The sequence below is a fragment of the Plectropomus leopardus genome, chromosome 3, assembly GCF_026936395.1.
Source record: "Plectropomus leopardus strain MGB_pleo_1.0 chromosome 3, ASM2693639v1, whole genome shotgun sequence".
In the NCBI taxonomy this organism is placed as follows: domain Eukaryota; kingdom Metazoa; phylum Chordata; class Actinopteri; order Perciformes; family Serranidae; genus Plectropomus; species Plectropomus leopardus.
The window spans coordinates 30,882,684-30,905,789 of record NC_142178.1 but is presented as its reverse complement, the minus strand read 5'-3'; the positions used below and the strand labels follow the sequence as shown (position 1 = coordinate 30,905,789).

The 23,106-nt window shown below is 40.4% G+C and overlaps 1 protein-coding gene across 3 annotated transcripts; it reads left to right on the top strand.

Annotated features, from left to right (window-relative positions):
• Positions 1 to 1,362: 1,362 nt before the first annotated feature.
• kdm2aa (lysine (K)-specific demethylase 2Aa) lies at positions 1,363 to 22,973 on the top strand. 3 transcript variants are annotated; one of them, XM_088073204.1, is made up of 26 exons: positions 1,885 to 2,602; positions 4,995 to 5,133; positions 5,374 to 5,452; positions 5,661 to 5,707; positions 5,993 to 6,171; positions 6,362 to 6,468; positions 7,397 to 7,490; positions 7,706 to 7,859; positions 8,004 to 8,119; positions 8,542 to 8,668; positions 8,764 to 9,008; positions 9,107 to 9,184; positions 9,586 to 9,713; positions 9,920 to 10,043; positions 10,119 to 10,247; positions 13,395 to 13,478; positions 13,749 to 13,997; positions 16,840 to 16,872; positions 17,419 to 17,524; positions 17,684 to 18,286; positions 18,419 to 18,584; positions 19,166 to 19,417; positions 19,523 to 19,686; positions 20,199 to 20,345; positions 20,634 to 20,852; positions 22,072 to 22,973. In XM_088073204.1, the coding sequence occupies exons 1-26, from the start codon at positions 2,546 to 2,548 to the stop codon at positions 22,251 to 22,253; spliced, it is 4,008 nt and encodes a 1,335-aa protein (XP_087929330.1). In that variant the 5' UTR covers positions 1,885 to 2,545; the 3' UTR covers positions 22,254 to 22,973. The 3 variants fall into 3 exon arrangements, with proteins under 3 accessions (XP_042340243.2, XP_087929330.1, XP_042340242.2); XM_042484309.2 differs by lacking the exons at positions 1,885 to 2,602; positions 13,749 to 13,997 and adding an exon at positions 1,363 to 1,523; XM_042484308.2 differs by lacking the exon at positions 13,749 to 13,997 and having other exon boundaries at positions 1,886 to 2,602.
• The last annotated feature ends 133 nt before the right edge of the window (positions 22,974 to 23,106 follow it).

Here is a 23,106-nt window from a genome sequence, read left to right as displayed (position 1 = left end):
AGAAACAGTTGCTATTTTATAAAAGAAGTACATGAAACAGATGACAAAAATACAGTACAAAAATAATCATTTTCTTCTGGCTCCTCTGCTCCTGATGGCATTTACAAGAATCCACCACGCCTTAACGCATGGCCCCTCCGGCCCCCCTTGAAGGCGCCACTGCTTTCAGGTCTGCTCTGTTTAACTCTTTCTTTTTAGCTAGCTTTTCGTTGTCTGACTCCTTATGTTTACTTGTCTTTGCCATCGTTTTTGTTCAGGCGTGGTGGATTCTTGCATTAGTAGCACAGGAGCACTAGATGGCCTGTTTTTTTAAACAGAAGTTACCTACTGAAGCTTTAAACCACATTTGGATTTTATCTTTTGAGATGAGATGTGGTCACAGGCTCATGCACAGATCAGCAAAAAGATGCCACCTTTTAAAGATGAGTGTTGAAATATTGAGTAGAATTATTATTAGGAGCAAGTGTCAAGATGTAACTGGAGCACCTGCCAAAAATCCCCTGTGAAAGTCATACAACCACTGTCTTTACTGGCTCATGTTGCCATTGAGAGTACCTCACAAGCTCACTTTAACATCAAAAGTTTGAAACAGCACTCGAAATAACTGATTCCAGACTGCTTTCTTTAAAAGTCGAGCAGCATACTTCTATTTGGTGCTGTCAAAATGAAATTGATAAAATGTCTCAGTGCTAAGTCAACATGACATCTGCGAAACTCAGACTTTCCACTTATAACCCGGGTTGTTCATTTTATCTGAAAACATATTTTCTGACTTGTTGTGGGTGTCCACATGATAGCAAGAGGACCCCACTCTGTCATACAGCTTTTCAGAAGGCTAAATGTGAACCGTACAAAAATCACAACAACCTTTAACCTTAAATAATTAAAAAATAATATTTCTGGCTCTCAAATGTGGATGCAAGGGGGCAGGACTGAAATCAGACAAGACTTATAGTCAGCCATGGTTCAGTCAGTACACTGGCCGTTCTATTCATCTGTAATATTATTATTATCATTATTAGGTTGATTTTGAAAACATGTAGTGTGATTGTGTGTGTCTTTCCTTTCCTGCTAACATTACTGAAATCCTGTCACTTTGTAGCAATTTATAATGGAAGTTTTGTTTTTTTCTTTTGTAGTCAAGTCCACTTGTTGACGAAAATAAAACGACACTGTTATTTATTTTCTCCAGAGTGATTATTTACACTGCGGTTGTACTGCACTGCGCATCATAATTTGGCATGTACCTCTCGCTCGCCGTATTCAAGCTGCGCGTGTTTGAAAGACAGGCCGCTGCGACCAATCACAGGCGCTCTGCAACATTTTCCAGCCAATCAGCGACGATTTGACCGAAGTGCATTTCCATTTATGGACCTGCTAGCACTTCCTCGTTGAGGTGAAGGCTACAAAACGTGTCCCTCCGATGCGAGTCTGTGGGAGTTAAAACAAAGGACACGGAAGGCGTCACACATCACGGATTACTGAAGGTGTTAGTAATTGGACGGACTTGTCTAAATATGGGGGTAAGCACTGCAAAACGCTTTATTTTTTAGGTAATTTGGGTTATTTATGAATGATGACTAGTTATATTGGGTAACGGGGCGGTAGTCCGTGCACTGTATCATCGCGTTATTGGCTCATTCGCTTGATTGACAGCGTGTTTGCCCAGTAACAAACGTTAATGAGCTGTATCACCCAATGAGGTGTAAGGTCGTTTTCAAACTGTGCGGTGATTGGTTGTTTTCCAGTTCCTTTCTACGTCTATTGGTTATATTTGTCCAATCATAGCTCAGAAATGTTTCTACTGATTGACACTGCTGTAGTCCAATGAACGCCTCGCTTGGTTATCTGTGATTGGTCCAATGTACGGTTGTAGGCGGGACATGGGATGTTTTGTGATGGGATGGAAAATGGCGGCTGTTCGGAAACCGCATTAACTTTAAACCATACTAGTAATAACAGCAGCAACCATCAGAGCCATTTTCTTGCGGTGTATTTTAAATATCTAAATATTGGTATTTTAATACGACTTAAGGTCTCGTTGAGTTTTTTAACGATATAAACAGGACGCTCTCTAAAAAGCTAACATTAGCTGGACACGACTTGGATTGGTGAAGGCAAGGAACAAAGCTCGAGGCAGTGTTGGTTTTATAATAATGATCATATTTTTGTTAAAAATTCACTTAAATTCACTGTGTACTTTTAATTTGTCTAAAATTGAGTCGGGCTACACATTAAGCTTCCCATATCCAGACTTTTATTCACCAAGCCTCCGTTAAGTCAAGTGAGTGTAACGGTTTGAACACGTCAGTTAGAAAACGTAAGTTGAGCTTCGTTAGCTAGTCAAGATATTTAATCACTTTTTTGTTGTAATTTAGGCGAAATTAACGCTAACTGAAAAGTAAAGGCTGTGAACACGCGCCTCCCAGCTGTTTGTTTACTCCCTAGTGGAGCCAACTGGAGCTGCGGTTCAGTTTTAAAGTAGTTTTCTGATGGATCTACTTTACTTTAGCACTTTGCGTCGTTAAATAACGTTAGCATTTGGATGGACATACCTCCGGCAATAATGGATGACTCCAAGCCAAGGTACAGCAAAAGACTGGTAAGTTTAAAGGGAATCTGGCCACGCTGGTCCTTGTTTTCTCTCTTATCAACACTGTTTTCATACAAGAAATGAGTGCTGTGTATTTGATTACATGTTTTCTATAGATTTATCAGTTAACAGAAATATGAGCTGGTGTAAAAATAAATAAACAAATCATATTTCCCATACAGTGCAACTTTATTTGGAAGCTGAGATTTTTATTTACATGCTACTATCCGGAAGGGCATAGCCTAAAGCAGGGGTGTCCAAACTTTTTTTGATAGGGGCACGGACTGGGTAGTGTAATAATATCTGGGGGCTAGCTGCTTCCCTTATCACAAGGGTTATTACATTTAATTTAATCACAAACAAACAAGACATACCCATTGGTTGCATTTTATAGCTATAATGTATTGTAAATGAATAAATTTTACACCACTTTTGGGTATTCCATCAACGTAGCTCAAGAAAAAATGTCCATCTTAAACTAGTGCCATCTCCCAATTAAGCCTCAAGTTGTTCCAGTAACTCAATCTAGACTCAGCAAACCAACGCTGACTCAAGACAGGCTTGGGTAGCCTCGCTTTTTTAGAGGGCTGAGTTTTTCAGTGGCTGGACACACGCTGCTGATGGAGCTTTATGATGGGGGGGGGGGTTACAAGCCTATTTATTTTTTATTTATATTTCATGATAAATGCAGTCACATAGACTTAAGACTATGGCTATATTATCAGAAGGCCAGATAATATCAGATGTGTGTAGATTACTTAGGATAGCTGACACAACGATGCTGCCTTTCATGTGAAAAACATCAAACTCACCAACAATATTTAGGCTGTAGGAATAATCCTTTACTCACACCAGCCTGTAAGTAACATGGGAGTGTGCCCAGTAATAATAGCACTGAGCCTTCTCCGCTATTACACTAAGGGTGTAAATTATAAAGCAATACAAAGATTACAATAACCAGCATAAACTACCATGTTCTGAATAAACACATTATGAACACTAACAAAAAGGGACATTTGTGTTTTGGAACTCAAAACGGCAAACTTAACTACAAACCAAAATCTACTACATACTACATCACTAGGCATGATGGGAAATGGGCCGTCACTACAATATAGCCTACAGTCTGAAATCTTTAAAACAAGTGAGATTGTGAATAAAATGAGGATTAACTGAAATAGCCTATATCAAATAATCTTCTGTTTTTTAAGACAGTAAAAGTGGTGAGACATGATTTTTTAAAAAACTTTATTATTATTATGTTCCTTGCAACTGAATCAAATACATTCAGATGAGAGAAAAATGTCTAAAACATGAAACAAAAGTGAAGATAGGTTGCTATATGTTTTTTTTTTTTTATTCTTTGGCATGCAGCTAAATTAAGCTTGACAGTTATGCTGCCTTGGAGCTGCATAAGTTACCATGGTTACTGAGCGGGGACTTGCATAAGCCGGATCTCTCACTTAAACTAACGAGTCTTATGAAAATAAGCCAGGCTTTTCCTTTATCCACCTTGATGGAATACCTCTCTGAAAGCAACAGCCCTCACTGTCCACTTCTTTGCTGTAGTCATGTTTGCTGCCTAACAGGAAATGTCTGCTGTTGACTAACTGCTTATTTACTGTCTGTTTATGAAAAATAATTAGCTTGCAAAATAAAAAAATAAATAAAAATAAAGGTATATCCTAAAGATAATGATATGGATTGATGTTCATTTAATCTATATATCTATCTAGATTGATGGATTGCTGCACATACAGTGTGACACCACTGTATTAGGAAAACAGTGTTAATTTAGATTATTGTGTTTGTGAACACAAACCACAGTGAAGAGGTGGAAGAGATTATGGGGCACAGGGGGTTTGGGCTCAGCCTGGGATTATTTCTGTGTCACCTGTCACGACATAGGACCCCGAAGCCGTATTCTCTCTTCCATCAATGAGCATCCATGTTTGAAATTATTGTTAATTGTTGATTTTTTATCTTTTCGTCTGTTTATGTGAAGGGAGGCACATTTTCTGATGTAAAATAAGTCACTACCTGATGTGTGCTTTCAGTCCAGCTTTGTGTCCTGTTGTGTCTCCTCTTCAGCTTTGGCTTTTCTTAGTTGAACAAATGCTTTTTAGTTCTATATGGGGCTTTCCCATTTCCCCTCATGCTGTCATTTATTATACAATGAATATTAGAAATTTATCCAGTTTAAGTGATTTGTGGTTCTCTTGGTTAGGAAGAATATCTACATCCACCTGGAATTTATTCATTATATAGACTGTAGTTTGTAGACGTAATCTGATGGATTCTGTTCCTGGTTTGGTTATCGCTTCCTTTGACCATTTGTCCTTTTTCTTTCACCTATTCCTCTTCTATTTTCACCCATCCACCCTTCCCTTCATCTCCATAGCGGGCCGGTACTCGGCGACGATACCATGACGATGGCATCTCAGATGAGGAGATTGATGGAAGAAGGACGTTTGATCTGGAAGAAAAAGTCGTCAGTGAGAGGTTCAGCTCGGACCGGGTCCTGCGCATGCTGGGGAAAGGTAAGCGAGCACAGTCAGTGAGGTTTACACGGTTTGTTCATATGTGGAAAAGCTGAGTAGAAAAGGCACAATTTAACCTGGGAGCGGAGTTATGGCAGAGCTTAACACAAACGGTTGCTAAAGATTGTTGAACAGCCAGCAGTGAATGATAAAAAAAATAATAATAATAATAGAATAAAAGTTGAAAAAATGGGCAAAAAAACTTTCTTGGTCATATTTTGTTGTTTTTGTATTTCATAGATTTGACATATGAGTTTGTTCAGCGAGGCGGTCTGAGAGACCCGATCATCTTTGAGAAGCCTGATGGACTCGGAATCAAGTAAGCATCCTCTTTATTTTTCCCTTTCTCCTTCAATCTCTTCACCTACACGTTCCATGTTATTTCTTTCTTGTTTTTTTTTTTAATCAAATCCTTTGTTAGCTTGAGTGTTTGTTTTTGACTATTGGGGAAGAAAACACTGACATGATTAAATGCATAAACATCATGAGACTTGCGATATGTTGAGTAACCTCTTGTTGGTCTGTAGGATGCCTGATCCAGACTTCAGTGTCAATGACGTCAAGATGTTTGTTGGTAAGACCTCCAGAATAAAGTTTTCTTCCCTTTAAAGAATTCATTAGGTGCTGCTTACTGCTCATATATATATCCTTTATTTAACCAGGTAAAATACTCACTGAGATTTAAAATCTCTCTTCTCTCTTCCATGCTGCTTATTTTGTTTATTTTAGGCATTAAATTTATTTTCTTACATGAAATGTATAAAATATAAACATTGTACCTGCTTCCCATCAGCTGCTGTGTTGACCAGATCTCTTTGCATGGTATGACTAACCGTTGCAAAAAAACAACCCCTCTCAGGTAGCAGACGTATGATAGATGTGATGGATGTGAGCACTCAGAAGGGGACAGAGATGTCCATGGCTCAGTGGACACGGTACTACGAGACCCCTCCGTGTCAGAGGGAGAAGCTCTATAACGTCATCAGCCTGGAGTTCAGCCACACCAAGTTGGAGAACCTGGTCAAGAGACCCACCACAGTACGTACACATACAAAGGCCCATGCTTGTGTGTGTTCAACATATCCTTAACAGACAGAAGCATTTTATAAGCTGCATTGTGTCTGTCTCCATTCTCTCAAAACAGTAGTATGTTATGTGTTACCTCAGAGATACAGTACATTAAAGCTCATGTCTGTCTCTTCTGTCTGTCTTGTATTTGTGTCTGTAGGTCGATCTAATAGACTGGGTGGACAACATGTGGCCTCGTCATCTGAAAGAGAGACAGAGAGACTCAACCAACTCTATCAATGACATGCAGTACCCCAAAGTACAGAAGTAAGTCCCCCATGTGCACTTTTCTGTGGAGCAGTGGTGGAAGAAATATGCAGATCCTTTAGAAAATGTACTAATACCACACTATGAAAATACTAAAAGTAAATTGTTAAAGTAAAAATTCTGCATCCAAAATGTCACTTAAATAAAAGTAAGTAAGTATAATCAGGAAAAAGTACTAAAAGTATTAAAAGTAAAAGTGCCAATGCAGAAAAATCTAAAAACAAAAGCAAAGCAAACCCCCAACAACCTCAAGATTATTTAATTTAAAAATGGTAAAAAAAAAAAAAACATCCCAAAATCAAAACTTGAAAAAAAAACCAAACCCTCTATTATAAAAATAAAAATACAGAAACAAGAGTGTGTGTGTGTGTGTGTGTGTGTGTGTGAAATTTTAAAAAACTTGAGGAAAAATACCTATTCAAAATTATAAAAATATCCAAATCTTTAACTTATTTAAAATATATTAAAAAACCCACACTCAAAATTCACTTATAGAAAAAAATCAGAAAGTGTCAGTTTTATCGAAATAGGCAGCAATTATTTTTCTTTCAATCAAACGCTTGATTAATTTACTTCTTGTTGCAGCTATACTTGTATAAAAGTAATAGTAGTTTGTAAAGTAACAAAAGCTGTCAGTTAAATGTATTGGAGTAAAAAGTACAACATTTCACCCTGAAATGTAGTGGAGTAAAAGTATAGAGTTGCATGAACTGAAAATATTTTGTAAAGCGCAAGTATCCTAGATTTGTACTTAAGTACAGATACTTATATGTATTTAGTTGTATTCCACTACTGGTGTTTAATCAAATTTATAAAGGATCACTGGTAAAATTACTCAAGTCATTAAATAAATGGATTTCTTTATTCCTAGATAAAATAATTAACAGACCTTTGAATACTGACATTGTGTTTGTTTGCGTCTCTGCAGATATTGTCTGATGAGTGTCGAGGGCTGCTACACAGACTTCCACATAGACTTTGGAGGGACGTCGGTGTGGTACCACATACTCAGAGGGAGCAAGGTGGGGCCACAGGGGGTTCAGTGTGATCTGTTACAGCCTCATAATTTCTATTTTAGGCTGATTGCATGGTAAATGTTTGATGTGTTGTGGAATAAATGATTTGAAAATGTACAGTTGAGAATGGGAGGGTATGTCCACTAAACGCTAAAAAGCGACCTGTTGACTGGTGCAGTGAGGGTAGTGTGGTTTTTGAACTGGGTTTTGTGTGTTTCCAGGTGTTTTGGCTGATCCCTCCCACGCCTCAGAACCTGGAGCTGTATGAGAACTGGGTGCTGTCGGGGAAACAGGGAGACGTTTTCCTGGGAGACCGAGCGACTGATTGCCAGAGGATTGAACTGAAGCAGGGCTGCACCTTCATCATTCCCTCTGGTATACCTTTAACTCCCTCTGACACACACAAACACACACACACACACACACACACACACACACACACACACACACACACATATTATATGTTGAAGGAATTCAGTGACATTATAGAAATAATATTTCAATGTGTGTTGTATTCAGGTTGGATTCATGCCGTCTACACCCCTGTGGACTCCATGGTGTTTGGAGGAAACTTCCTGCATAGCTTCAACATCCCAATGCAACTTAACATCTGTAATATAGAAGACAGAACGCGGGTAGGGAAAACTGTCTCTCCTATAAGGTGTACTGTGGTTCCCAGCTGGTGAGTCGCGGTACAAAAGTAGGTTGCAGGTCCAATCTGAATGACCGCAAGTGACTCGAGACAATATCAAGTTTCTGAAAAAAAAAACCCTTTATTTTGAAGTACAGTGAATTTGCAGCACATAACCTTTATTTTGAAGTGTGGTTTCCTGTATCAAGAATTTTTTTTTTTTTTCCAAGAATAGTAACAATTTCATTGCCCTGTTCTTCGTATTATTTAGCCTCTTAACATGCTGTGCCTTTGCGCTGGTCTTGAAGCAATAATAAGCACCTTTTTTCTGGAGCCAGTGGCTGCACCAGTTGGGAACCACTGTTGTAAATGATGTGAGGTGATGGATTGTGTAATGTCAAAGTGCCTCTTTCACCTCTAATGCAGGTTCCACTGAAGTTTCGTTTCCCCTTCTACTACGAGATGTGCTGGTACGTGTTGGAGCGCTACGTCTTCAGCATGACAAAGACCTCCTACCTCACACCAGAGTTTCAGAAACACACACTGGGCATCGGTATGAACTCAGGCAAACATGTATGAGGAGAACTTTACAATGTCATTCATTTTTGGTGTAGATTGGTTGTAAATACGATGCGTTCCTTTTGTCAGGTCTGAAGAAGCCGCCCAGCTCAGATCCAGCCAGTGAGCAGGTGAAAGAGGAAGAGCAGGATGATGGCAGTGATGAAGAGGATTCAGAGCAGCAGTCTGAGAAGCCTGCAGTGAAAGTTCATCTGACTCCCCTCGAGCTGGAGGGAATGTGGAACCTGCTGGGTAAACTGGAGGCTCTGCCCTCCAACAAGAAGTGTGTCCCAGCGGGCATACACAACGCCCCAGCACTCATTACACACATCAAGGTATGACTGGTGTGTGCGTGTTTGTGTCAGTTATTTGGCCTTTCATGTTGATATTTAAGGCTGTCCTGTTGACAGCGTTTGTCTCTGCTGTCTTGCAGGCTCTACTGAAGGAACATGCCAATGACAATCCCAAACTGTCCTACACAGGAAAACCCATCATCAGGTGGCCAAAAAGAGTAAGCAGTCCTAACTTTTATACACACAGCTCATTAGTAATGATGGTAGTATTGTATCCAGAAGTGCTACATCAGAGGAAACTGGACTTGCTTTTCTTTGTCTAAGAAATCCATGACCTGAACGACTGAGAATCTTGACAGAATAATAGTAATTTGAAATTTGCGTTTCTGTTCTGGAAACTGCTCAGAGACCCCTCTCATGGTCCAAATGCTCATCAAAGTTATACATTTCCTGAATTCTTAAGGTCTCTTTTCTGTTGTTGTGCAGTTTCATGTGGCTGCGATTATCCGAGAGATCACAATATAAGAGTTCATAACAAATATTGGATTGTGTGCTTGTGTATTTTCTTATTTTTTCTCTTATTTTATTCTCAATTTATTTATCTGCTCCTCTCCACCAGCCCTCATGGTACCAGCCTCCTCCTCCTCCACCGCCTCCTCCTCGTCCTAAATTGGCCACCACTCCCATCGTCCCACGACCACAGAAACCAGCCTCCTCCATGTCTGTGCTGAGACGCCGCAGGGTCAGGTAATAAAGAATTTGTGTGAGAAACACATGTTGTCAATTCAAATAGAGACTGACGTAAATGTTGTTTTAGTCACTCTTAACTGCTTTTCTGTTTTGTTTATGAGCCAACGCCAGCTTTATGGCTTAATAAATGTAATTGCGCAGGTGTATGAATCAGCTTGTTTTCAGTGATCATCTGTCTGTTGTAATGTTTTCTTCTTCTGCAGGTGTAAGCGCTGTGAAGCTTGTATGAGACCGGAGTGTGGAGACTGTAACTTCTGCAGAGACATGAAGAAATTTGGAGGACCAGGGAAGCTCAAGCAGACCTGTGTGCTACGACAGTGTCTCTCTGTAAGTAACTCTTCATTTATTCATTTCTGTTTGTTGGATGTGTCTTTTTTTGTAACTTTCTCTCCGCCCCCCCAGCCGGGTCTTCCTCTGTCTGCAGTTTGTGAGATCTGCAAGGAGCCCAATCAAGAGGAAACTGGAGACCCCTCCCTCACGCTGATGGAGTGCTCCAACTGTGCACAGATCGTCCATCCCGCTTGCCTCACGGTAAATTGCGTGACACACACACACACACACACACACACACTTGGGCTCTATCCGAAATGAGTCCCTACTTACAATACAATACAGTGTACTATATTTACTGTCTGACATTTTATTTTAGTGAATTCTCAGTGTAACATTTATACTCTATACAGTTCCCTTAAAAATGGAACAAAACAACAGTCAGAGGGATGCACACTTCTTATTTCTAACAATCCTGCGATTACTCAAGATCCTACTCGACTTTAAGAAGTGTGCACCGCACTTTGAAGCAAATTTTTTTAGTGTCCAGACAGACAGTGTAATTACAGCGTCACATGATGCCATGTGGCCTCAAAGACTTCTTCCCATTGACTGACATGGTGAAAGAGATGTCTGTATATCAGCGGAGAATTTGTTGTGAAATGACAGGAGCACTAGACCGGAAGTAGCCGGCTCAGCCAGTGAAAGTCTTCAGTACGCCTCCTCTATGGATCGAGTGATGCAAAAGTCAGTGTCGCCCTGGTTCCTTCATCAAAAAGCCCATGGGATTCCATTGGATTTTGGATTATTGTAGAAAATAAGCTCTTTTGCAAACAAACATTTATAAAAAAGGTTAATACAGACATCTAAACTAACCACTGACACTATTATTCTGCTGTTACTAGTTACTCGTAATACAATTACAAACTAAATCTAATTCTTATCCGTTACAGTTAGTGTGGAAAATACTGTATATGTAATGAAATTACAGTTACCAATCAAAGTACTGGTGATTGCAAAATGGTTTACATTCAGAGGTTGTTGTTTTTTTCAAGGAAAAACATTTATTCAGTTGTTTTGCATCTTCTTGTTGTGTATTAATGCCTTCCTTTGTCAAGTAATCCAGACATTTTTCAGTTTTGTTGCCTACTTTGTTAGAACAGTCATAAATGTAATAAGTTACACAAGTTTGATTAATAAATCAAAATAGTTACATTACTGATTACACTTTTGTTGTGGTAACTAGGAATCTGTAACCTAATAAATGTTAAAAGTAACCTTCACAATAGTAGTTATCACAGGGTGAACTAACCACATACACTCTTACTGTATTGCTGTTATTACAGACCTTAAACTGTATATAAAGTCTATGTTATAGACGTGAAGTACCTACACCAAGGTAAGGTCCTTGAATATAGCTCTCAGAATTAAGGTATTGGAATACCTTGAAAATCAGACTTTTTTACTTGAACCTTGGGAAAAAATGTACATGGAAAAAAATTAGAGGAGACCAGATTGATAAATTATGTTATGAAACGTATTAAAGTTGTTTTTTTAATTTAGAAATCGAGAACAGATTTGCTATTTTTTTTAATGCTATATAAGATGTTTTTGCTGTCGGAGCGTCAACAAGTTGTTAAACTCCAGTAAATAGTCTGCACCAGGATGCTAGCCTGCAAGACACTCACGTCGGATCATTGTGCGCCAGTGGCGTTGTTTATAGCTGTTATTCACCAGTAAACAGTGAGCCGTGTGTGTGTGATTGTGGATGATGGAGCTGTTTAATGGATTTGTTGCGTTTGTTAGTTACAGCGGTGGCTGTTAGCCGCTAATGTTAGCTCCGCTGGTTAGCCGCGGACTTCACACCTGTTGATCCCCGCAGGACTCACTCAAATCCGGACTGTGTAGAGAGGTTTCATGGTTTGATTGCTGTCTGACAGACAGATAGGAGGCTCGCTTATCTGTGAGTGTAGTTGTGCTGTATGTAAACAATAGAAATACAACGTGACAATTGAACAGCCTGGAAGTCAGTTTTGTCAGAGAAAACTCTGCTGAGTCTATTTTAATCACTTTCTTTTGGACATGAGTCCTCCAGGCTAACATGTTGCAGATTTAAGAAGAAAACATGCTGAAATAAATGTATTTTTCCACTTAACTAACAGTGAGATCGATAAGTCAAAATTTACAGTGAACTTGGGTAACATTAAAAGTAGTTGTGTAGTAAATGTCTGGTTTCCTTAAGTTTGGGATTTTGCTCGTAAATCATCCTTAAAACCTGTCAAAAACTCTGTTAGAGAAATGCTTGTAAAGGTGTAGAAAGTATTTGTTGCTGTAAAAAAATATTGTCTAAATGAAATTTGATAAACAAATGATATCAACAAGGAGGATTCTAAATCACACTGATGGCCTTAGATACAAGTACTCCGGTAATCAATTAGTTGATTGACAAAAAGCTATTTGGCAACTGTTTTGATTATTAATCAATTGCAAGTTATTTTCCAAGGAAAAATGTTAATAGTTTGCAGCTTCTAGCTTCTGCATTTTAAGAATTTTACGCCTTTTGAGCATTTTAAAAAGATGGTGTTTTTGTTTCCCACTGTTGGTTGGGAAAAAAACAAAAACAAATTTGAACATGTCAATTTAGATTCTTCTAAAAGTGAAATGCACATTTTCTGCTGATTGCTGTCATTGTACAGACTGAACAGCCAATAATTTAATCAAGAACATAAACATAATCTGATAATAGCTGTGTCAAAAGATCATTGTTGAACTGATTCATCATTTGGTGTAAAATGTCAGAAAACTGTCCAAGGTGACTTAACCTGCTTGTTTTCTATGACCAACAGAAAACCCAAAATATGTACTTAATGATCATTTCACAACATCAAAGCAGTAAATTCTCAGATTTGGAAACCTGAATCTATCAGTACTTACTAAATGACTTTTGAATGTGCTGCACTGAGCTCTGCACTCACTATATGTTCTGCTTTTGTTTGTTTGATCTTTTACCATCAAATTATAATAACCAGTCAGTAATTAAATTTAGGCCCTAGTAGCATGTTTTTGCTCTGTGTAGGGATTTGCACATTTCTCTTGAAATAGATGGTTATGTGGAGCACAATTCCAACCCCTGAAAGTCAAAATGAGTACTAGAAAAAGTTTCTGAAAGTCCTTAAATTTGATCACAAGTTTGATACAAACCCTGTTTACAGCAACTACACATACTGTAGCACATAACGCATGTAGAGGTCATATTACACATATATCAGGTCTGAATGCCCTCTGTCTCAGCCACAGTCTCGACACAAGAAGCCAGGTATGAACACGGTTTTAGTTCATCGTTTTTTTGCCTTATTTCCTCATTCATCCATAATTTTACATATAATATGTCTGGGTCTTTCTCTGCAGGTTCAGGGTGAAGGAGTAGTGAACAAAGACCTGCCTAGCTGCTGGGAGTGTCCAAAGTGTGTCCAAGGAATCACTGACCAAGAGGTATGCAGTGTCTTATAGACAAACACACACAGTCTCAGGGTCTCTTATTTCTTTCTATGTAAATATATTGAGCACACAGACTTCTGAGTCTCTCTTTCCCTCAGTCTATTAACCCTCCGTTCACACACACTTGGTTACAGTGTGTCAAAGCTAACGGGTATTGTGTGTCTCCTGTCTGTTTATTTTTCATTATTTATCTATTTATTTTTTCTTCTGTTCCTCGGTTGCTTTATTTTCTGTTTTCTTTGGATTTGATTTAACTCCCGTCAGTCATCAGGCAGCGACGAATCGTTGGCTGCCGGCCACCAGCAGCACATCCGTCCCCATGGCCCCCTGGTGCTCAGACTGGGCCCCGGGCCCTCTGCTACCATAGGGGGTCCCGTGGGTGCCCAGCAGGATGGGGAGGTGGTCCGCTGTGGTTTCTTCCCTCCTCCTCCTCTTCCTTCCTGCTCTTCCTCCTCAGCGTCACTTCTATTGGTGGCGGCTCCTCTGCCTTCTCAGCCAATCAGCTCGAGACTGGTGAGAGGTGCCGTCTACTCTCAGTACATCCACCCGTCTGTCCAGTGCACCCCACCCCTTTTTTTCCCCATTCCACCTTTTCAAGAGAACAGACACAACTCTTGGTGTAAATGTTACTATTTAAATGATCTTGTTACTAATGGAGAATAATTTCCTATTTAACAATCCTGTTTTCATACAAGAGTGGTGCCTCTTCTCTGAGACCGTTGGCTGTTTTCATTTTGGAGCTGCCTTCAGCTCAGATTGGTTTCTGTGCAGTTTTCCCTTCTTCATACTTTCTAAATGATTTTTCTCATGACTCATCACGATGGACAGTGTGTAGCCTGGTTTTCTTAAGTTAAGATGATAGCTTTTTGGCAAAACCACCATTTTCTCCAGGTTAGGGTCGCTCTCAGACATTGAAGAGTTGATTTGCTGGAAAACAAAAATGGAAGAAGTAAATTTTAGACTTCCGCTGCGTTCACACTGGACGTGGAATGGCGGTGAAGCGTGCCTGTTTTCCAGAGAGTGCTGGCTGCTTCGATTCGGCACCCCTGATGAGCAATTAGACTGTTTACACAGGACGCGCCATGGCCCCGTGCTCCGTGGTAGGCTAACGATCTGCAGCAATAGTCTTGATGTCTGGTCTGTTCTTTCCAGAGCTTCGAGCAAATCTGGCAGGAAGACACACTAAATACTCCATCATGAACTATGTTAAGGATATATTTGATATGGTATGAATGGCTTGATCATGACAAGCGATAAAATATGCATCCAGTGCTCCCACAATGCTTGTCAGTTGTGTCTAAACAGGGACTAACAGACGCACTCTGTCAGACAAGCACACAGAGATGCGCACACACACACACACACACACACACACACACACACACACACACACTCAGCCACACAGCCAGAGACACACAAGCAAGCAGGGACAGAGAGACGGGGACAGAGCTCTCCATGTGAATAGAAAGGAACAGAGAAGGAGAATCGGTGCTGACCGGCGCAGAGAAATGTGCTCCTGGTGTGAACAGCCAGGGGACTGCTGAAGGGCTGCTGCGCGTCCGTTAATATATCCGGGCGCTTCCGCTTCCTGTGTTTTGAAATGTCGGGTCCACACTGAAGTGGTTTTCAGTAAGGCTGCAGGATATGCAAATAAAAAAAACATATTGCAGTTATTTTTACTGGTAATGTGATGGCAATGTCAGTGGAGATTTTATTGGAATTTAATTTTTGCATTTTATTTTCACTGTAAAAAATATATAACGATGATGATGTGATTTTTACTAGATTCTGTACCTGAAAGCATGTTCCATTACGTCTGACATATGATTTGTTGGTCGAGGCGTCTACAGTTGCAGCTCCTGTGATGTGGACATTGTACTTGGCCATATTGCAGTTTCAATAGTTCTTATATTAGTTATGCATGTTTGCTCTTAAGATTGTAAATGTTATCTGTGTACTTCTGAACACATCAGTCTCCACGTCTCCAGTGTCAAAATGGATGTTAGAGAAACTGATGTTGTTCATTGGTTCTTCACTCAACTTTTCACTTGAGTCCCTGGATGAACCGATATTGTGACTGCTTGTCCTCCTGTTCACTGACTTTTTTCATCATTGCAGTGACTGACTGTTTTAATGACTTTTTGTTGGTGTTGTGGAAGGATGTTGTAAAATAGCTGCTGTTATTTTGCTCAGATAGAGATCTTAGATGCTGTTCTGATTACAGCCATTTTCCTAAGCCAAATAGTCTAATACCGACCTCATCACTACTGCACTAAATGCTTGTTTCACATGTCAATGGCATGTCATTCTCAGTGTTGTACCACATACAAGTTGAAATGTCAGAACAGAAGAGAAAGAAGTTTTCTCTTAATTGTGCCATTGTGGCTCCACTATATGTTCAAGTTGTGCAACATTTCCAAACTGCTGACTAAAAAAGCTTTTTTCAGCTTCTATGTTGATATTTCCCTTGTAAAAAGCACCTAAATGTGTGTGAAGTTTTAGTGATGACTTTCAAATTCAGATGTGAAGCACATGCATACAAATATTGGATTTTTTGGAATTACAGTGTGGTTGTAATTCAGAGCACCTGGGCAGTAATAGTCATTTCATAAGTTGCAAGAAAACAAGAATTTATGTAGTTTTGGAGAAGGCTGACATTGAAATCAGACAAGACAGTGTAAGATATAGTAACTTTTACCATAACCATAGTACCTTTACTAGTGCCATATATTAAGTTAGTGGTTAACAGTTAAAGTAAATAATAGTTACCTCTGCATAAGATGACTAGTTTCTGTTTTTGTGCAGGTTAGATGAACTTTGAGGTGTTCAGATATTTGAAAAAACATGTGGCAGCAAAGAATACACTGCTTTACATCACTTGCTATACCGTCAGCTTGTTTTTTGCTCTATACAAAATTTGCTATCTTTAAAAGTTACTTAACTGAGTGTGAGTACATGATAGTAACGGCTTCAGAGTAAACACCTCCTTTAATAAGTTTTTTTTTTTTTTTAAAAGTATTTTGCCATGACTTTGAATGGAGACTTGTAATTGCTTCATAATGTGCCTTCAGAGGCTTTTCCCCTCTGATAGCAATGAAAAAAGTGACAAAACACATTTTTTTGCCCTTTGGTTTACAGATGGATTGTGGACTTGGTAATAATAGGATTTAGATGTTGAACATCAGAAACATAATATCAGTTTTCGTCCAAAAAGATATTATCAGTCTTCAAAAATGTTTATGAATGCAATACAAAAACTGTCAGCAAAATCTAAAGAAAGCTGTTTTGAGATTCCTCTTCTGTTAGTTTCTTACATTTCTTCTTATATTGATTTTTTTTCCTTTTCCTGCAACAGTCCAAAGGAGAGAAAGGTGAAGGCCTCCCAGCGGTGAGTGATTATTGTCAGGTTTTTACTGCAGTGTGCTTATTTCTTAACAGTCTGTTAACCATTTGAAACCTGGAACTTCACTTTTCTTGTGCTGCTCTCAGATGCCTTTCACAGTTATTTAAACCTTTGACCTCTGAGCAAATTGGTTTTATTGTTTGTTGTTGTTTTTTTTTCTTTCAAAAACACAGGGAAAAAGGCAACGAGTAACTTTCCTTTTTATGCTTTCTAACTTTTAATATTAAAAAAAAGAAGTTTTATACTAATATTTAGGTCGTTAAAAAAAACAGCTGTTTCCTAATATCGTGCTATTTTTTGGGTAATTTCCTCTGAAGTTGCTCATTGCCTTCTTTCTGTGTTCATGAAATGAATCAGGCTGATTTGCCTAGGTTTTAAAGGGTTAACAATTTCCTTTTTGTCTGTTTTCCTCCATACCTCTCTTCCCCCACGCTGCCTAATATCTTTGTTATTCTGTGCCTCCTTTCTTTTATGTTTTGGTTCTTTCCTCCATTCTTCCCTCTTTTTTCCCGTCTTCTCCTGCATGTGCAGAAGCGGAAATCCTCCACCCTGCTGGATGCTCGTATGGCTAAGATTTACAGACGACACAGACACAGTCGTGATGGAGACGACTCTGCCAGTGATGACGATGATGAAGGTTCGTCTTTGTTAAAAAATGAGGCACATTTTCACTGTCTGCTGCCCGCCAGTTATTCAGCTACTGTTTAATCACAAAAAAGACTAAATCATTTAATTTAATTTTTCACTTTTGTTGTGATCACTCTGTTCTGACCTGATCACCTGTCCGTCTCTGCAGCCTCCCAGAGAAGAAAGATGCTCCATGCCCGAGGGGGGAGCCACTCCTCCAGGAGGGGCTTCAGTGCCAACAGGAGAGGCCTGCTGAGAGGAGGCTCGGCCCACAGAGGAAACAGAGGAGGAATCATGACTCCTGGCTCCTCCTCCGTCCTCAGGCTGAAGCGAGGGATAGGCATGAGGGACGGTGCACGGAGGGGACGAGGGGTGAGGCTGAGGGGAGGCTCCAGGATGCAGCGAAGAGGAGACGAGTCAGAGGATTCGGACGATGATGACGATGATGACGAGGAAGAGGAGGAAGAAGAGGAGGACAGTGAGGATGGAGACAAAGAACGACTGCAGCGTCGGCGTAGGAGGAGGCGCAGGACTGATGATGATGAAGATGAGGATGAGGACAGTGAGGGGCAGGACTTTGACCCCGAAGAGGAGGAGATGGACACGCTAGAAGATGAAGAGGAGGAAGAAGAGGATGTGGAGGAGGAAGGACGCTGGGATTCAGACCCAGAACCGCCGGTCCTCCTGGTGTCTGATCTGAATGACGACCTGTTGAGTGGCTCCTACCTGACGGTCACTCTGCAGCGCCCCCACAAGGCCAAGAGACACTCTGGTAAGACTTCAAATTCTAACAGCTGCAGTTTAATCTGTTTAGCTAATCAGAAACATCTAAAGAATATATTAACTTTCCATAACTGAACTGTGAAAAGATCATTAGTGAGTTAAACATGTCGTTGCTATTCAGGCTCCATAGTTCCAAAGCTAGAAGCAGCGATGGGTCTGAGGACGGCTGCAGTGGGTGCTGGAGGTCAGCAGGGCTTCATCCAGAGGAAGACGGCTCTGTCCAAACCGTCACGACTGAAGGGCGGTGACGCCACAGCTGACAGTGCAACGCCAAGAGGACCCGGGAGGTAGAGTTCACAACTGATCAAATTCAGCTAAAAACATTACAACTACTGTAGAGTATTTTTGTGATGATATTGTTTATCATACGACAAAATATGAAAATATTAAGCTGTTCATTTCAGGAGCATATAATAGCAGCAAGTTAAGTAATTAAGTAATATCATATGTCAGCACAAACATAACATTTTGTCTTCATATACTGTATGTGATATATAGCCAAGTCTAACTGAGACTGAGACTCTCAAATGTATAAATAGTGCAACAAAATAAAATCAACCACAAATCATAAGTAGCCTTCATATCCAAATAGCTGTCAAATACAAAAAAATCAAAAGCTATGTCAGTATTAACATAAACTTCATGATTCAGCACATTCCTACTAATCATGATAAAGAAGTTGTTTTTTTTGGGGGGATTAAAGCATATTTTTGGGGAAGTAATACTTCCAAAAACAGGACACGCCACCAAATCTTTATTTGAATCAAGCATCCATAAATTCTCTATAGGCTGTTTGTGACCAGTATCCATTTGCTTCATGCATGTGACATCCTTGACCCAAACGTCATTTACTTTTATGATCTCGTAGGCCACGTCTCCGGGGTAACCATGGCGACAAAGGCACTAGGGATCACTCTGCGACTTCGTCAGAGGAAGAGAACGCTGCTCCTTCTTCTGCGCCCTCCTCCTTGTCTCCTCCATCCCTGCTGTCTCTGCCGTCCTTCAAAGACGTGGGCAACGAAAGAGGAGGGGAGAAGGAGGTGTGGGTGTCAGTCTTCAAGTACTTGAACAGAGCGGAGCTGCTGGCCTGCATGACCGTCTGTAAAGCCTGGTACAAGTGGTGCGTCACACTCTATTATTCTACAGACAAAACACTCAGCAAACAGAATATTTGTTTGTAGAGCTCTGACACGACACACCGATCATGCTGTGTTGTCCTGTGTAGGAGCTGTGACAAGCGTCTGTGGAGCCATGTGGACGTGAGTCGGTGCAGCCCGCTCAGCAACCAGGCCCTAGCAGGCATCATTAAACGCCAGCCCACCTCTCTGGACCTGTCCTGGACCCCCCTGGCCAAGAGACAGCTCAACTGTCTGCTCACCAGGCTCCCAGGTACAAACACACACTAAAGCCAGTCACACTTCTTATTTTTACCCCTCGTTGTCAAAGGGCTCTGTTGCCCTCTGGAGTGATAGAAAGTGGTTAAAATCTTCTCTTTTGAAATGGCAATTGCCTTCAAAACCCTGATTCGTCATCAGTAGTCGTATACAGACTTGACTGTGGCAATAATGATATAAATACAATGATATGAGTCATTTATCTGAAAGAGACAGTAAAGTATGGATACTGGAGATTCATTCACTACTTCATTTTCATGCTATTAATCAGTCAACACGTCATCAAATAAGAAAGAGCCCTGCTTCATTACCAGACAACAGTGATGCTCTGTAAGCTAATGTTAGCGATCTGTGCTCTTACCCAGCCAGTCTGCACTGATATTAGGGAGGAAGTAACAGTTCAGTTTAATTTTATTTTATAAAGCCTAATATCACAAATCACAATTCGTCCCCTCTGTCCCTACATGTCTCATTCTTCCTCCTCGCTCCGTCTTTCTGTGTCTTCAGGTCTGAGGGAGTTGAGGGTTACCGGTCTGTCCTGGTCCTGTCTGTCAGCGATGGTCTCTCCCACTCTGCCCTACCTGCGGCTGCTGGACCTGCGCTGGTGTGAAGGCATTAAAGATGCCCAGATTAAAGAGCTCATCATTCCGCCTGGTCAGTAGCAGCAGGAAAAAAAGCTGCATCAAAAATCTGTGACTGTACATACGAGGCTTTTTGTGTTGCAGGACCGCGCTGGTGAAGAAGCACTAAGGTGGTATTAAGTGCAGATGGTTGTTGGATCATTGAGATGACAAACAGCATTGTGCACAGTGAATGTGGTTACAGTGGGATCTTCAACATGTCCAGAAAAGTCACGTAGCGCAGGTTCACTAAAATGAGGGATGTAATCTCCATATTGAGCTGTCCAGCACGAGTGACCATTTCCTCCATGTCTGTCTGTAGGTTCGGAGTCGTCTCGCAGTAGACTGAGGAACATGGTGACGCTGCGTCTGTCCGGTCTGGACATCAGTGAGTCCACTCTGAGGCTGCTGCAGCGCCACATGCCCCAGCTGGAGAGGCTGGACCTCGCTCACTGCAAAGAAATAACAGACTCGTCCATCACCCTGCTGGCAGCGGCCGGGACTCACAGCCGCAACAGCCTCACTGAACTCACACTGGCAGGTGAGAGTTCGATCACAGTCGCACTCCCACACGTGGCTTTTCATCTAGCTCAGTCTGTGGTTGGAGTTGAACTTTACATCATACTTCTTTTAGGATGCCCGGCTCACCATTTCTTCAGCGTAGACATCATTCTCAAGGGCATACGATCACTATCAATCCACTGATGATTCTTTTAATCAGTGATTTAGCTTTATAACATAACTACATGTCATATTTTATGTTCTACGCATTATGTTTTTACACAGTTTATTCATCCTGACTAACATTGAGAGATTTATTGTCCCAGAGTTATTGTGAAATATAAACGTTATTTGTTATTTTGTGGCTGCAGAGTGCTACAACACAGGGGTGTAACAGTACACAAAAGTCATGGTTCAGTGTGTACCTTTGTTTTGAAGTCGCAGTACGGTTTGGTTCTCAGTTAAGGGGGAATATGCAAAAACAAAAAACCTGCTTGTCATTCATGAAGATCAATAGTTTATTGAGTTAAACAATAACAGTTAAACAGTTGTCAGCTGTCAGTGACTCAGCAACTGTTTCAAATGAAATGAAACATACAAAATAAAATTTATAAAAATACAGTAGAATACGGCTGCAAATACAAAGCCCTCCAATTAATAAAACTTTTTCGTGAGCAGCGTTTGCACAACTCCTTGTTTTTCCTCGCAGAGGTGACAGTCACACTTGGATGTTGCCTTTTTAAATGCGTGTGCAAGTTTGTCGTGTTGCTAGATGCATCGCTAATCACCAGTAAACACTGTCAGCACACTGCTTTTGTCTTGTCCACTTGCTCTTCTCCCTTTTCGTATTTCACCGGGAAACCGAAGCGATCCCACACAGGTGGTTAGAATGACACGGGAGCATCTTCGAGCTCTGGCTTCTTCTTCCCGTTAGTATACATCCAGGCTGGACTAAGCTAACTTTATGTAGCTGTTACTGTGTAAGCACGGGCCGGAGACTAAACAGTCCATCACATCGTTAGGGAACTCCAACTTGAGGCTTTAAGTTCCGCAGTTAAAATAATTCTGTACATTCGCCAGTCTAATATTATAAATAAATTATTATTATTATCGACTGAACCAGAAGTACCTGTGCCATGACTGCTTGTTACTTATACGTGTATTGTTACACCCCTGCTACAACACATTAACTAACTCAATTAACTTTTACATTTTTGTTCCTGATGAGAGCTGCGCCTGACTCCTCTGTGTGTGTCCAGGTTGCAATGAGCTGACAGACGGCTGTCTGTCCTACCTGAAGCGTCTCTCCTCTCTGATGCTGCTGGACCTCAGAGGCTGTAAGAGCATCAGCAGGCGCGCCTGTGACGCCTTCATCTCTGACCTGTCCCACGTCGCCCTCTTCTGTATGATGGAGGAAAAACTCATCCAGCGCCTGGATTAACACAAACCGCTCGATACAGCACCCACAGTTTCATCGTCAGCTGGAGGAGGTATGTTTGTTCTTCAGAACATGAGGAGCACCAAACCTGGAGCATCAGAAACGTTACATCTAAACACAGTTGCAGTGGTGGCTCTATAGCTCCCAAAATTGCAATTTCTTCTGTTATAAAATTTAAATGAAGACACTTTTTGTGTTTTGGGAAGGTTTGTTTTTATCACTGTTGATGGAAAAAGGCTGGCATTTTCCCGTGGTTGTCTTCGTGCTAGCTGAGGCTAAACACTCAAACTTGAAATTTATATCAATGTTCTCATCCTGAAAGACTACAAACAGGCAACATTACAACGTTCTGCAACGTTCTACTAAATCTACTACAACGTTCTCTTCTTATCTTCTGTCATCGCTAGAATATACATATAACGTTTAACCAGAAGGCTAAATGTGAAACTACCTTTACTGTGTACAGACTGACACGGGACTACCTGTGAGACGTCTTTTAATTATTTTTTTAGTAAAAATAAGGGAAAAGTAGAAAAATGTGTTCACCAAGCTTTAACAAATGAAATGTATTATGGAGTAGTGTTCTGTGCGTGTACAGTGACTCTTGTGTATATATGTTTATTTTTTTATGTTTCATCCTTGTTAGGATTCTGTTAAACAACCGAATGTACATTTTTTCTAACAGGGTTCAAAACCTAATAAAATGTGAAATATCAAACACTATTTATAGTATTTATTCAGGAGCGAAAGAATTATGTTTCCCACATCAAAACTTATGAAGTATTATATACTTAAAGGAATACTAACCCCCCCACATGACCATTTGCATATGGATCATCTCGTGTTATGTTGAATT